At 47.8% G+C, this 12,388-nt stretch overlaps 1 protein-coding gene across 1 annotated transcript; it reads right to left on the bottom strand.

Annotated features, from left to right (window-relative positions):
- Positions 1–1,818: 1,818 nt before the first annotated feature.
- Positions 1,819–8,949, bottom strand: LOC143962154 (E3 ubiquitin-protein ligase TRIM39-like). Its single transcript, XM_077471485.1, has 2 exons — positions 2,709–8,949; positions 1,819–2,636 (listed from the first exon to the last, which is right to left on the bottom strand). Exon 1 carries the CDS (start codon positions 8,941–8,943, stop codon positions 7,291–7,293), a length of 1,653 nt encoding a protein of 550 aa, XP_077327611.1. The 5' UTR covers positions 8,944–8,949; the 3' UTR covers positions 1,819–2,636; positions 2,709–7,290.
- Positions 8,950–12,388: the final 3,439 nt, after the last annotated feature.

Here is a 12,388-nt window from a genome sequence, read left to right on the forward strand (position 1 = left end):
TGGTAAAAAAAAAAATCGCAATAAGCGATTATTGATTGGTTTGTGCAAAAGTTATAGCGTTTACAAAATAGGGATAGTTTTATAGCATTTTTATTGATAATTTTTTATTATTTTTTTTTTTACTAGAAATGGCGGTGATCTGCGATTTTTATTGTGACTGCGACATTATGGCGGACACATCGGACATTTTTGACACATTTTTGGGACCATTGTCATTTATACAGTAATAAATGCAGTGATTCCTGTGTAATTGACACTGGCAGTGAAGGGGTTAACCAGTGGGTGGCAGTGTAGGGGTTAAGTGTTCCTAGGGGTGTGTTACTAACTGTGGGGGGGTTGGGCTTTCATTTAGTGAACACTGATCTCTGCTCCAATCACATGGAGCAGAGATCAGCGTCACTAGTTGCTAGGCAGAATGGAGAAATGCTGTTTACACGGCATTTCCTCCATTCAACTGTCCCGTGAGACGATCGCGGGTATGCCCGCAGCGATCGAGTCCGCGGGTCCCGCGACCCAACTCACAGGGTTCCCGACCAGCGCGGGAGCGCACCGCCGGCGGCGCGCTCCCGATGGCAGGGTGGCATTGAAGATTGGACGTACCTGTACGCCAATATGCCTGCCCGTGCCATTCTGTCGAGGTACATCGGCGTGCGCTGGTCGGGAACTGGTTAATCATGTATTTTTTTCAATATATTTCTATTTTTCTATATAAATGTGTATGCAAGTCCTTACCGTACCATGAAACTCCACAGTTGCCTCAGATCTTCTGCTTTTTTAGTTTTTTCCTAAATCTATAGGACGACGGTACATTATTCTAGTTTTACTATTAGTAGCATTAATAAAAGGTATATACAGCTTTTTTTTTATACGACACACACACGGGGGGACATATTATTATAAGGCAGAGCGGATTATATAAAGTACACACACAATGTGGGTTAACAAACCCTTTAACTTGTCCAAAACAAAGCTCATAATTTCTCCTCCCCGACGTGCCTCTTCCCTGACTTCTCCATCAATATCAATGGCTCGACTATCAACCCGTCCCCACATGCCAAGGTTCTAGGTGTAGTTCTGAACTCTCCTTTCGGCCCCACATCCAATCACTGTCCAAATCTTGCCGCCTCGACCCCCTCAACATCTCCAAAAAATGTCCCTTTCTAACCAATGACACCACACCAAAGCTTCTAATCCACTCCCTGGTCATCTCTCGCCCCGACTCCTCATTGGCTTACCTTTACATAAGATATCCCCCTTCAATCCACCATGAAGGCTGCCGCCAGACTCATCCACCTTAAATTCAAAATACTGACAACGACTTACAAAGCCGTACACAACTCTGCCCCCCAGCTACATCACTAACCTCGTATCAAAATACCAACCAAACCACACTCTTCCTTCCTCCCAAGACCTCCAGATCTCTAGTTCCCTTGTCACCTCCTCCCATGCTCACCTCCAGGACTTCTCCTGAGCCTCTCCCATCCTCTGGAACACCCTGCCCCAAATCTGTCCAACTATCTCCTACTCTGTCCTCTTTCAGACGATCCCTGAAAACTCATCTCTTCAGAGAGACCTATCCTACCCCCCCCCCCCCCCCCCCCCACCTAACAACTGGACATTTATTTTCTCCATCAGCCCATCCCCCACAGTTTTTACCTTTTGTATCTCTTGACCCTCCCTTCTAGATTGTAAGCTCTAAAGGAGCAGGGCTCTCTGATTCCTCTTGTATTACACTCTAATTGTAATGTCTGCCCCTTTGTTGTAAAGCGCTGTGTAAACTGTTGGCTCTATATAAACCCTGTTTAATAATAATAATGATTTCATAAAGAATCTTTATTTCACATTAACATTTCATTTCCTAATTCTCCCCCATCACCAGGACACATCTAGTGATTATAATACACCATCACATGATACATTATATTAGGATCCATTATAAAAGAGATCCCATAGAATTCTATTGGTGATCCATTCTATGGGGACACATTATTTTGGGGACACATTCCAGTTCTAGTTATCATACATTATGAGGCTGGGTTCACACCGCTGCGGGGGGAGATCCGGATGTGATTCGCACAGCAAATCACATCCGATCTCCGTAGTGCTGCGAGTTCAGCCATACAGATAGTATGGCTGAACTCGCAGCGGTCCCGCAGCAAACTCGCACAGGACCCTTTTTTGGGTCCGCAACGGAATCGGATCGCATGGGGGTTCACACCATGCGATCCGATTCCTGTGCGAGTCGGCAGATCGCACTGCGATATGCCGACGGATCTGGGGGTGTCATTAACATAACATTGACACCCCCAGCCGTCCGCATAGGGCAGTGTGAACTGCCGGCGGGAGTCGTGCGATGCGGGAAAACGCCGCGGATTCGCGGCGTTCCCGCATCGCAGCAATGTGAACCCGGCCTTATAGTGATATCATTACATTAGTGATAAATCCCATTAATTAGCAAAACTCTATATCATTTCTTCATATATTTCCTCTGAGATTTTCATCTCTTTCTTTTTGTAGATCTATTATTCATTTCTATTTCTTCACACAATAAAAGAATCAAATAATCAATAAAATAATATCATTGTAAATGTATTAATAATAAGGAATGAGACCGTCTACACATTATAATCCTATAGCTAGATAGATAGATAGATAGATAGATAGATAGATAGATAGATAGATAGATAGATAGATAGATAGATACATACATACATAGATTTGTTCTTAAAGGGCCAGTACGCCTCTATCTGTACTTTCCACATTGGGTCCCTCGGTAGCCATTTCCCTACTATGACATCACAGCTTGGACACAGACAATAAGTCATATTGCACTCTGTGCTCTCTCTCAGCTTCGGCACTCTGTGCAATTCTTCACCGTCCTCACTATACACAGTGCTCATGTACTGGGAGGAGCCATTAGAACTAATGCCTCCGCCCCCTTCTGTAGGAGACCCAAGAGCCGTACACACCCACTTATACTTTCCATTACTGTTCCTCCATCAAAGTCCTCACTAAGTCCCCAGTTTCCTGGGTATTGAGGGATCATGTGGTCTTCTCCCAGCATACAGTGTCCAGGCCTGAGCGTCCAATCACAGGACTTACATGCTGTCACATAATGGAGGGGTGACATCAGAGCCGATCCGCCCTATACGCTCACTACGTTGGGCCCCCGCAAATAACTCGAGGCCCCGTCTCCCCCTCGTGTCATAGCCCATCAATTAATATTTACAACATCCAGTGGCGGAACTTTGGGTCGCTGCAGTTGCATTTGCTGATCCCCGGGTCAGAGGCCCCTCCCCTCTCCGCTGTATACATTCGGAGATAGAACTACTAACCCCAGGGAAAGTCCCCTGCCTGTGGACACCATAGAGCTGCTGATTGCCACCTCCCACCTCCACCAGCCAGGTACAGAGGAACCTCTGCAAGAGGGAGAGTCAGCTGTTTGGGGACCCTGATATAAGAGGGGGGGCTTTCTGGGGACACTAATGTAAGAGGGGGGCCTCTAGGGACACTAATGTAAGGATGGGGCCTTCTGGGGACACTGATGTAAGAGGGGGGCCTCTGGGGACACTAATGTAAGGACGGGGCCCTCTGGGGACACTGATGTAAGAGGAGGCCCTCTGGGGACACTAATGTAAGAGGGGGGCTCTCTAGGGACCCTGTGTAAGGAGGGGCTCTCTGGGGACCCTGTGTAAGGAGGGGCTCTCTGGGGACCCTGTGTAAGGAGGGGCTCTCTGGGGACCCTGTGTAAGGAGGGGCTCTCTGGGGACACTAATGTAAGAGGGAAGGCTCTCTGGGGACACTAATGTAAGGGGAGGCTCTCTTGGGACCCTGGTGTAAGGGGAGGCTCTTTGGGGACCCTGGTGTAAGGGGAGGCTCTCTGGGGACCCTGGTGTAGGGGGGCTCTCTGGGGACCCCGATTTAAGGGGGGCTCTCTGAGGACCTTGATGTAAGGAGGGGCTCTCTGTGGACCCTAATGTAAGGGGAGGATCTCTTGGGATACTGATGTAAGGGGAGGCTCTCTGGGGACCCTGATGTCAGGAGGGGCTCTCTGGGGACCCTGATGTCAGGAGGGGCTCTCTGGGGACCCTGATATAAGGGGAGGCTCTCTGGGGACCCTGATGTAAGGGGTGGCTCTCTGGGGACCCTGATGTAAGGGGAGGCTCTCTAGGGACCCTAATGTAGGGGGAGGCTCTCTGGTGACCCTGATGTAAGGGGAGGCTCTCTGGTGACCCTGATGTAAGGGGAGGCTCTCTGGTGACCCTAATGTAGGGGGAGGCTCTCTGGTGACCCTGATGTAAGGGGGCCTCTCTGGGGACCCTAATGTAGGGAAGGCTCTCTGGGGACCCTGATGTAAGGGGGCCTCTCTGGGGACCCTAATGTAGGGGGAGACTCTATTCAATAAATATTGTTTGTTTGAACCTCATTCTGTTCTATATTGTTGTACTTATTCTTTGACTGTTTGGTTTAAAGGAAGGAGGATTGTATTGGGAGCACTGAAGTGTCAGGTGTGACTGTGTGGCAATGGTAAATGGTTTACATAGCTCATGGCATCATGGTTCAGGTAGAGGGCCCCTTAGCAGAGTTTTTCTTAGGGCCCCAGGGTAGTCAGGATCGGCACTGAGTTACATAAGCTCTGACATAACCCACCATGCATCTTACATGGGTGAGGACTCAGGGCTCTGACATGGATTGATGAAGAAGCTATGAAAGTGGATAGTGGTCAGCAAATGACAAAGAGACTTATTAATGTAATTTGGAACCCTAAAGTAGCATGACACATAAAGGATCCCTTAGTAATGGGACATAGTTGGGGACCCAGACAAGACAAAATGGCCAACATGTGCCCCTCATGAACTGTGAGCTACTTTAGCACCATAGATTGCAGGTCCCACCCATTTCTTTGCCCCCTTCCTGATGAAGCCCCCAAGGTGGCCCTCTCTTTTACAAAACTCTTAGCTTGGCCCCGTCCCCCAGACCTTTCAAAATATTTAGGGCCCCCAGACAATGTTATATTACCCAGTATTCCTGGTAAAAGTGACCTATTTGTGGGCCCTAGAAAGTGTCACCTACTATAAGGCCCCAGGCCATGTGACATATGTGGCCCCGGCTTTCCTCAGATACTTTAAGAAAGATAAAGTGACAGATGAACCCCGTGTTCTCCTCTCTCCCTTCCCCCTCATATATCTCATCTTATTCAGTGCAGAATGTGAGACCCGGAGCAACCAATCAGAAAGTGTGACTGCAGGCAGCACTGTGATGTATATTACTGATCAGCATGTTCCCCGATCTCACCCTCTTCCCCTTGCCATCTATTCTACATATTAAAAGACTAATCGGTGGTGGCTGGTGCTCCGTCAGTCGGGGGCGGCAGACAGACCTGGCCACAGACATCCCCTCCATCATTCCAGGCCTCCACCCCACACTAACCCCCACCTCCCCTCTGTCGCCAGCTCGCTTGCTCGACCTCTCGCCCGCCAGGCCACCCGTGGTCAGCCCTGCACCTACCCCATGGAGGTCATGGCTGTGGTGGCTTCCCACATGCATCTTCTCCGTGTCCCGGTCGTCTATTCTCCTCCCAGCCAATTGGGTCTTAAGACTCCCGGCCAATGGGGTCTCAGGATCCATTCCCTGATTGGCCGGGAAGAGAATCGGGAAGACAATAGCAAATATTCATTCGCTAAAGTCACACAACTGTGTGGGCTCAGGGTGCAGTGCTCTGCCCCTTGAGCCCACCCTTTTTTGAAGCCAATTAGAGCCTCTAATCACGTGCCACTAAAAAAAAAAAAAAATCCATTGAAATCCATGTGTCCGGTGCCCTGCATGGATGGGGGGGGGGGGGCGGCGCCCATGCTCTTGGTGGGGAAGATGAGGAGGGTGAGACCGGAGAACATGCTGCACAGGAACATACATCTCAGTGCTGCTTACACTGACACCACCGACTCTGGCACTGACACCAAAACTACCACCACCGACTCGAACACTACCGACACCGACACCACCGACACCAACACTACAGATACCACCGACATCAAAGGGCAAATTGCGGTAAAAAACCCATGGAAAGCACAGCAGAAAGGCAGAGAGTTCCCCTCATTTCTTGTCTAGATAAATGTTGTCACCGAGACAGGAAGTGAGGGGAAATCTCTGTAATGGAGCACCGGACAGAAGAAAAAACCTGACAGGGGAACTAATCCTGAGCTACTCTGCCTAAAAACAGTCTGGGCTCTCTGATCACATTTTTTCTTTCAGTAATAAATCTCTAGATGACGTCTTCATAGATTTCCTCTCAGATTGCTCCATTTATTTCCATCTCTTTGTAGTATAGATTGTATGGAGGGGGAGGGGCAGAGAGGAGAGGTGACCCCATTCCATACCATCACAGTAACCCCACCCCCCCTCTATGTCTGATCATGGCTGCCCCACGCCCCACAGAGGGACCACATGTGGGGGAGGGGCAGGGGGAGGAGATGGCTGATGTCACATACTGTGACAAAACACAGAAAGTATTATGTCAGATTGTTATGGGAGAGATAGATAGATAGATAGATAGATAGATAGATAGATAGATAGATAGATAGATAGATAGATAGATAGATAGATAGATAGATAGATAGATAGATAGATAGATAGATAGATAGATTTCTCACTGACCAATAGGAACATGTAAGGCCGCGTACACACGGGCGGACTGTCTGCCCAACTTAGTCCACTGAACAGTGTTTCAGCGGACAATCCGCTCGTGTGTGGGCTTCAGCGGACTGTTTCAGCGGACAGTCTGACGAACAAAGTCTTACGGAATTTCCGTAAGACAGTCCGTTCAAACTTGGTTTTGTCCGTCCAAACTTGGTTTCAGCGGACAGTCCGCTTGTGTGTAGGCAAGTTGGACGGACTAAGTATCGCGCATGCTCAGAACGGATTTACACGGCCGAAGTTTGCATTGCAGTGTATAGGACGTCGTTTTTCTAGTCCCGTCGTACGTGCTGTACACGTCATCGCGCACGCTTTCAGCGGACTGTCTGCTCATCGTGTGTGGTCAAGTCCGTTCATTCAAAATTTGAACGGACTGTTTGTCGGATTGTCTGACGAACTTAGTTGGGCAGACAGTCCGCCCGTGTGTACGCGGCCTTATTGTTACTCCAATAATTGGACAGATATTCTACCCAATCACAGTGATCAATAAGAAATCTCACATTTATTTATAGTAAATACTACTGCTATATACTATTGGATGAATGTTAAATGAATTCCCCTCCTTCGTCTGACATCACCAGACTGTGGGCGGAGTTCTCATATCTCCCGCCTCCCCCCACATATCTTTATACAACCTCTCCATACACCTATCACAGCATGGAGGGGCTCAGTGAAGGTGGTGGTGAAGGTGTGGAGGTGTCGGATCGGGTCACACAGATCATAAAAGGAGATCCGCCCGGCCTCATAATCCAGATATATCCTGACTCTGTTACTGGAGGGATTGGGGGGTAAGAAGGTCCATTTACTGTCATGAATCTCCGAATACTCCTCATCATTATCATCCTTGTCCAATCCCCAGGACTTATTATTACATCCAATCTCTGACTCCTTCCCTCTCCTCTCTATACTGGGGTAACACATCCCGACTCTCCAGTCATCTGACCCCCCGACATCCACATCCCAGTAATGTCTCCCTGAGGAGAAACTCCGACTGCTCATCACCTGAGAAGAAAAATCCTGGAATCTCTCTGGTGTTTCTGGGAGATTCTGCTCTATATCGGACAAGGATACAGTTTTCCTGTCATCTGATATCTGTAGATCATTATGAGCTGTGTTTCTATCCAGTAATATGTCTGCAGCCCCCTGTATATAGTATACATTTACCTCTGTTATTATATCAGATAAACCTGTGTGTAAGACCCCCGCCACATCCAGACCCCCTCCATCATGGAGGAGCTCCTCATGTCTCTCTCTGTCCTCATCATCTCCATCCTCAGTATCACACAAGTCACCTGTGTCTGATTCCTGTAAGACAGTCAGTGGATCCGTCACGTTACACAGCTCCTCAATGTGACGCAACTTCCTGGACAGCTCCGCCTTCTTTATTTCCAGATCCCGGATGGAGATGGAGATCCGATTTGCCCTCCTGGAGATGTCCCTCAGGACTCTCTTCTCCAGGTCTTCCAGACGTCTCCTGAGATCTCTAAACAGGGCAGTGACTCTCTCGGTGTCACCGGATGTTTCTTCTTCTACTTTCCTCCGGTGTTCCTGCAGACTCTGGACTTTTTCCTCCGTCTCCTCTCTCTTTGTCAGAAGTTTCTGCAGAACATTCCTCAGTGGCTCCTTCTTCTTCTCAGAAGCCTCATCCAGTGATATCATCTCATGTCCTTTATGTTCTCCAATCATACAACAAGAAACACAGACACAGATCTTATCCTGAGTGCAGAAATACTTCAAAACTTCCTTATGGACGGAGCATTTCCTGCTCTCCATGGACAAGGTGGGGTCACATAAGACGTGTTCTGGGGACTTTTTGTGGACACTCAGGTGTTTATCACACAGAGAAACCTCACAGTGCAGACAGGATCTAACAGCAGGTACAGGAAAGTCCACACAGTAAGTACAGAAGACCCCGGACTTCTCCCGATCTTGATGAGGAGACAGGAAAGTCTCTGCTATGTTATGTAGTGTTATGTTCCTCTGCAGTGCAGGACGACTCCTGAACCTTTTTCTGCATACAGGACAGAAGAAATCTCCAGACCCCTCCTGTGTATCCAGCACACGATCAATACAGACCCGGCAGAAGTTGTGACCACATCCCAGCATTACAGGATCGGTATAAATGTTCAGACAGACGGAACATTTCAGCTCGGCTCTCAGATCACCAGACGCCATCGCTGACAGGGGAAGTGAAACAAGACTGAAAGTCTCTGACACCGGAGAGGAATGTGGATGGGGGAGGGGTGACATCCTCCTACACAGGGTGAGGCTGGATGAATATTATAGGACACGGAGATCAGATTACAGAAGGGAGGAGATTCGTTTTGCAGTAGTAATGAGAATTATACCTCCCAACAATAGAAGAGAGAAAGAGGGAAAGACGGATGTGGAGAAGACATGCGGAGCACTAAGTGCAATGACATGAAAAGTGGAGATGACTACATCATGATGAAAAGGAAATTGTTTATGTAGCACTACCCCCGAAGGAGCCGCTGGTTAGATTTGGGATTACCGTTACCTTCTGTTCCAATCGCTTCACGTCTAGGGGTGTCCCGTGGTAAATGGCCCAGTAACTCGAGAGACTGACAACAGATCCACTTGACTGGATTTTATTTGCAAAACGTAAACATTGAACAGTCTGTTAAATTTGGATCAGAGGGTTGGAAAGGAAGTCCAGGTACTCTTAATGTCAAAGTCAATGTTGAAGAACTTGCTTACTTTGACTGCATCCAGAGAATAGCCATTCGCAACTGGATGTTCACTCAAGTTGGAGAGTCCCTCTCTCACAAGGTCTAGCAGCCAACAAGGTGCTTACTCAGGAACAAGTCTCTGCCACAGACGTTGTTGTAGAACATACAAGATAATGTCTCTGCCACAGACGTTGTTGTAGAACACGTAGGGAAACTAAATTCGAAGAACATTCGTAGGATACCTGGATCTTTCAGCCAGCTTGGCGATATCTACGAGACCGGATTCTCTTGGGTACTTCAGCCCTCCCAGGCTCTGACTAAGAAACCAACCCGTACGTGGTCTTCTTCTGAAGAGTCCTCCCCTGGAATGCTTGAGGTCACTTGGTCTCTCCCAAACTGGAGACGGCACCCAACCATCTCAGAATCCTCCTTTAGTTTCCTTGCCTCGCGCTAGCCAACCCCGAGACATCAAGATTGGATGGATCCGCACCCCAGGCCATAGCCTTCCTGGGGGCTGGTCAGGAGGACCAGGACCATGAAGTCAGTACATCATTCTGGATCGGAACCCCGAACCACGTGATGTCCGCATCTTAAATACCCTCTCCCAGAAAGCACAGCAAGAGTGCCACTCCCACTAGGCGGGCTCCGAGGGAGAGTAACTTAAGCACCTAACCAGACCATAGTTCCAAGCCTGCCAGAAGAGACAATGCCCCCTGTGGCCAAGCTGAACATCTCACAGTCCAGTCAGAATGATGCTGAAGTCCAAATTTAGACAATTGTACCCAAACCAAATTGCAGTTTAGGTATAACCTTAACTTTGAAAAACGCATAGCGCGTGCTCTTCAGGAGCCGCCGCTACACACTCCCCCAGCTTATTTAGATGATGTCCTCATCATCTGGGAAAGACAGGAAAAAACAAAACCCAGAGATAACAATTAACTCTATCAAAAACCTTAGAGTACCTGAACGTTGGGGGTAGGAAAGGGAGAAAGGAAGGAAAATAATAAACTTTCCAGTATGTGTGAAGACATTGTTAAACACAGAATTATCATACAGCAAAGATTACCACCCAAACCTGTCTATCTAAACCACCCATTCTCTGGCAGCTTGATAGATGCTCATTGGTGAATCCTGAAAGAGAAGAACACATGCAAACAATGCACTGTACAAAGGCTATTAGAAGGCATTGTTCCATCCAATCTCAATGGATCCCTCTCCTCTAAACTTTAAAACTTTTAAAACCCTTTTTTTTCTCTCTACTTATAAAACAGTGCTAATTGCGCCGACTCATGCAGACCGTTCCTGTGGTTCTCTTCCTAATATGATACAGGCAGGCAGTTGTTTCAGATATCTGCAGTAGTGATGGCCGAACGGTTCGCCCGGCGGTCGTTTCGCGGCGAATTTCCGACATTCGCGGTCCGCACGTTCGAACGCCTTTTTCCGTCGTTCGCCGCGGCGGACTTACGTGTTTAATGTATACAAGAACTTTAACCTTTGGTGACACGTTTATCATGTGATACAGGACAGCCAATTGAGACATGACAGCACATGGACACTTGTACATTCCCCCTAACCTATAAATACACCCGATCCGGTGGCCATTTTACATTCTTTCTTCTGTTACGATAGGGACAGGTTCCTGTGTGGAGTAGGGAGAGATAAACCACTAGCTATTTGGTACACAAAAGTTCTTTTCAGGACTGGTATAGGTGTTAGGTGTTGATAGGTTTGCTGTGCTGCTGATTCTTGCAGCAGCCTGAGTGTCTTTTGTTAGTTTAGAGAAAGGGAAAGGACGGTGTATGCTACAGGGACAGCCAGATTAGTCTTTCATCATCATCATCATCATCATCATCATTAGCTGTTACTATCAAGGTCCACAAAAGAGCTGTTCCAGTAACCACTAATCGTTCTCTTTTTTTGCCAATTTGTATAGGGACAGGAAGGAAGCAGTGTTGTCAGGCAGTGAGGGTAATTTTAAAGACTTGCTGTTATTATTAGTTCCACAAAGGTTCTTTTCAGGACTGGTATCAGTGGTACAGTAATAGGCTTGTACATGTATAATATTCTTTCTTCCAAATATAGAAAGGATATTATACTTGACTGCTGCCCTTCTGCTGCAGTCTGCTAAACATTCACAACTCACTTGTTCCACAAAAGTTCTTATAAGGACTGGTAACTTGGTATAGGGTGCTACGGTACATAGGCTTGAGTGCGGTACAGTCTGCTGTTCTGTAAGGACCGCTATCGGTCCACAATAGATAGGGTTGACGTGCACCACTGCTGACCGCTCACCTATACTGCAGCAGTCCTTCAGCGGTATAGGGACTGACGTACAGTCTGCTAATCACTAACACACAACCTGCTTGTTCCACAAAAGTTCTTATAAGGACTGGTAACTTGGTATAGGGTGCTACGGTACATAGGCTTGAGTGCGGTACAGTCTGCTGTTCTGTAAGGACCGCTATCGGTCCACAATAGATAGGGTTGACGTGCACCACTGCTGACCGCTGCCCTATACTGCAGCAGTCCTTCAGCGGTATAGGGACTGACGTACAGTCTGCTAAACACTAATACACAACCTGCTTGGTCCACAAAAGTTCTTATAAGGACTGGTAACTTGGTATAGGGTGCTACGGTACATAGGCTTGAGTGCGGTACAGTCTGCTGTTCTGTAAGGACCGCTATCGGTCCACAATAGATAGGGTTGACGTGCACCACTGCTGACCGCTCACCTATACTGCAGCAGTCCTTCAGCGGTATAGGGACTGACGTACAGTCTGCTAATCACTAACACACAACCTGCTTGTTCCACAAAAGTTCTTATAAGGACTGGTAACTTGGTATAGGGTGCTACGGTACATAGGCTTGAGTGCGGTACAGTCTGCTGTTCTGTAAGGACCGCTATCGGTCCACAATAGATAGGGTTGACGTGCACCACTGCTGACCGCTGCCCTATACTGCAGCAGTCCTTCAGCGGTATAGGGACTGACGTACAGTCTGCTAAA

This window comes from Lithobates pipiens, unplaced genomic scaffold (assembly GCF_037356315.1).
Source record: "Lithobates pipiens isolate NorthernLeopardFrog02 unplaced genomic scaffold, aLitPip1_a1.2 Scaffold_8, whole genome shotgun sequence".
Classification (NCBI taxonomy): Eukaryota; Metazoa; Chordata; class Amphibia; order Anura; family Ranidae; genus Lithobates; species Lithobates pipiens.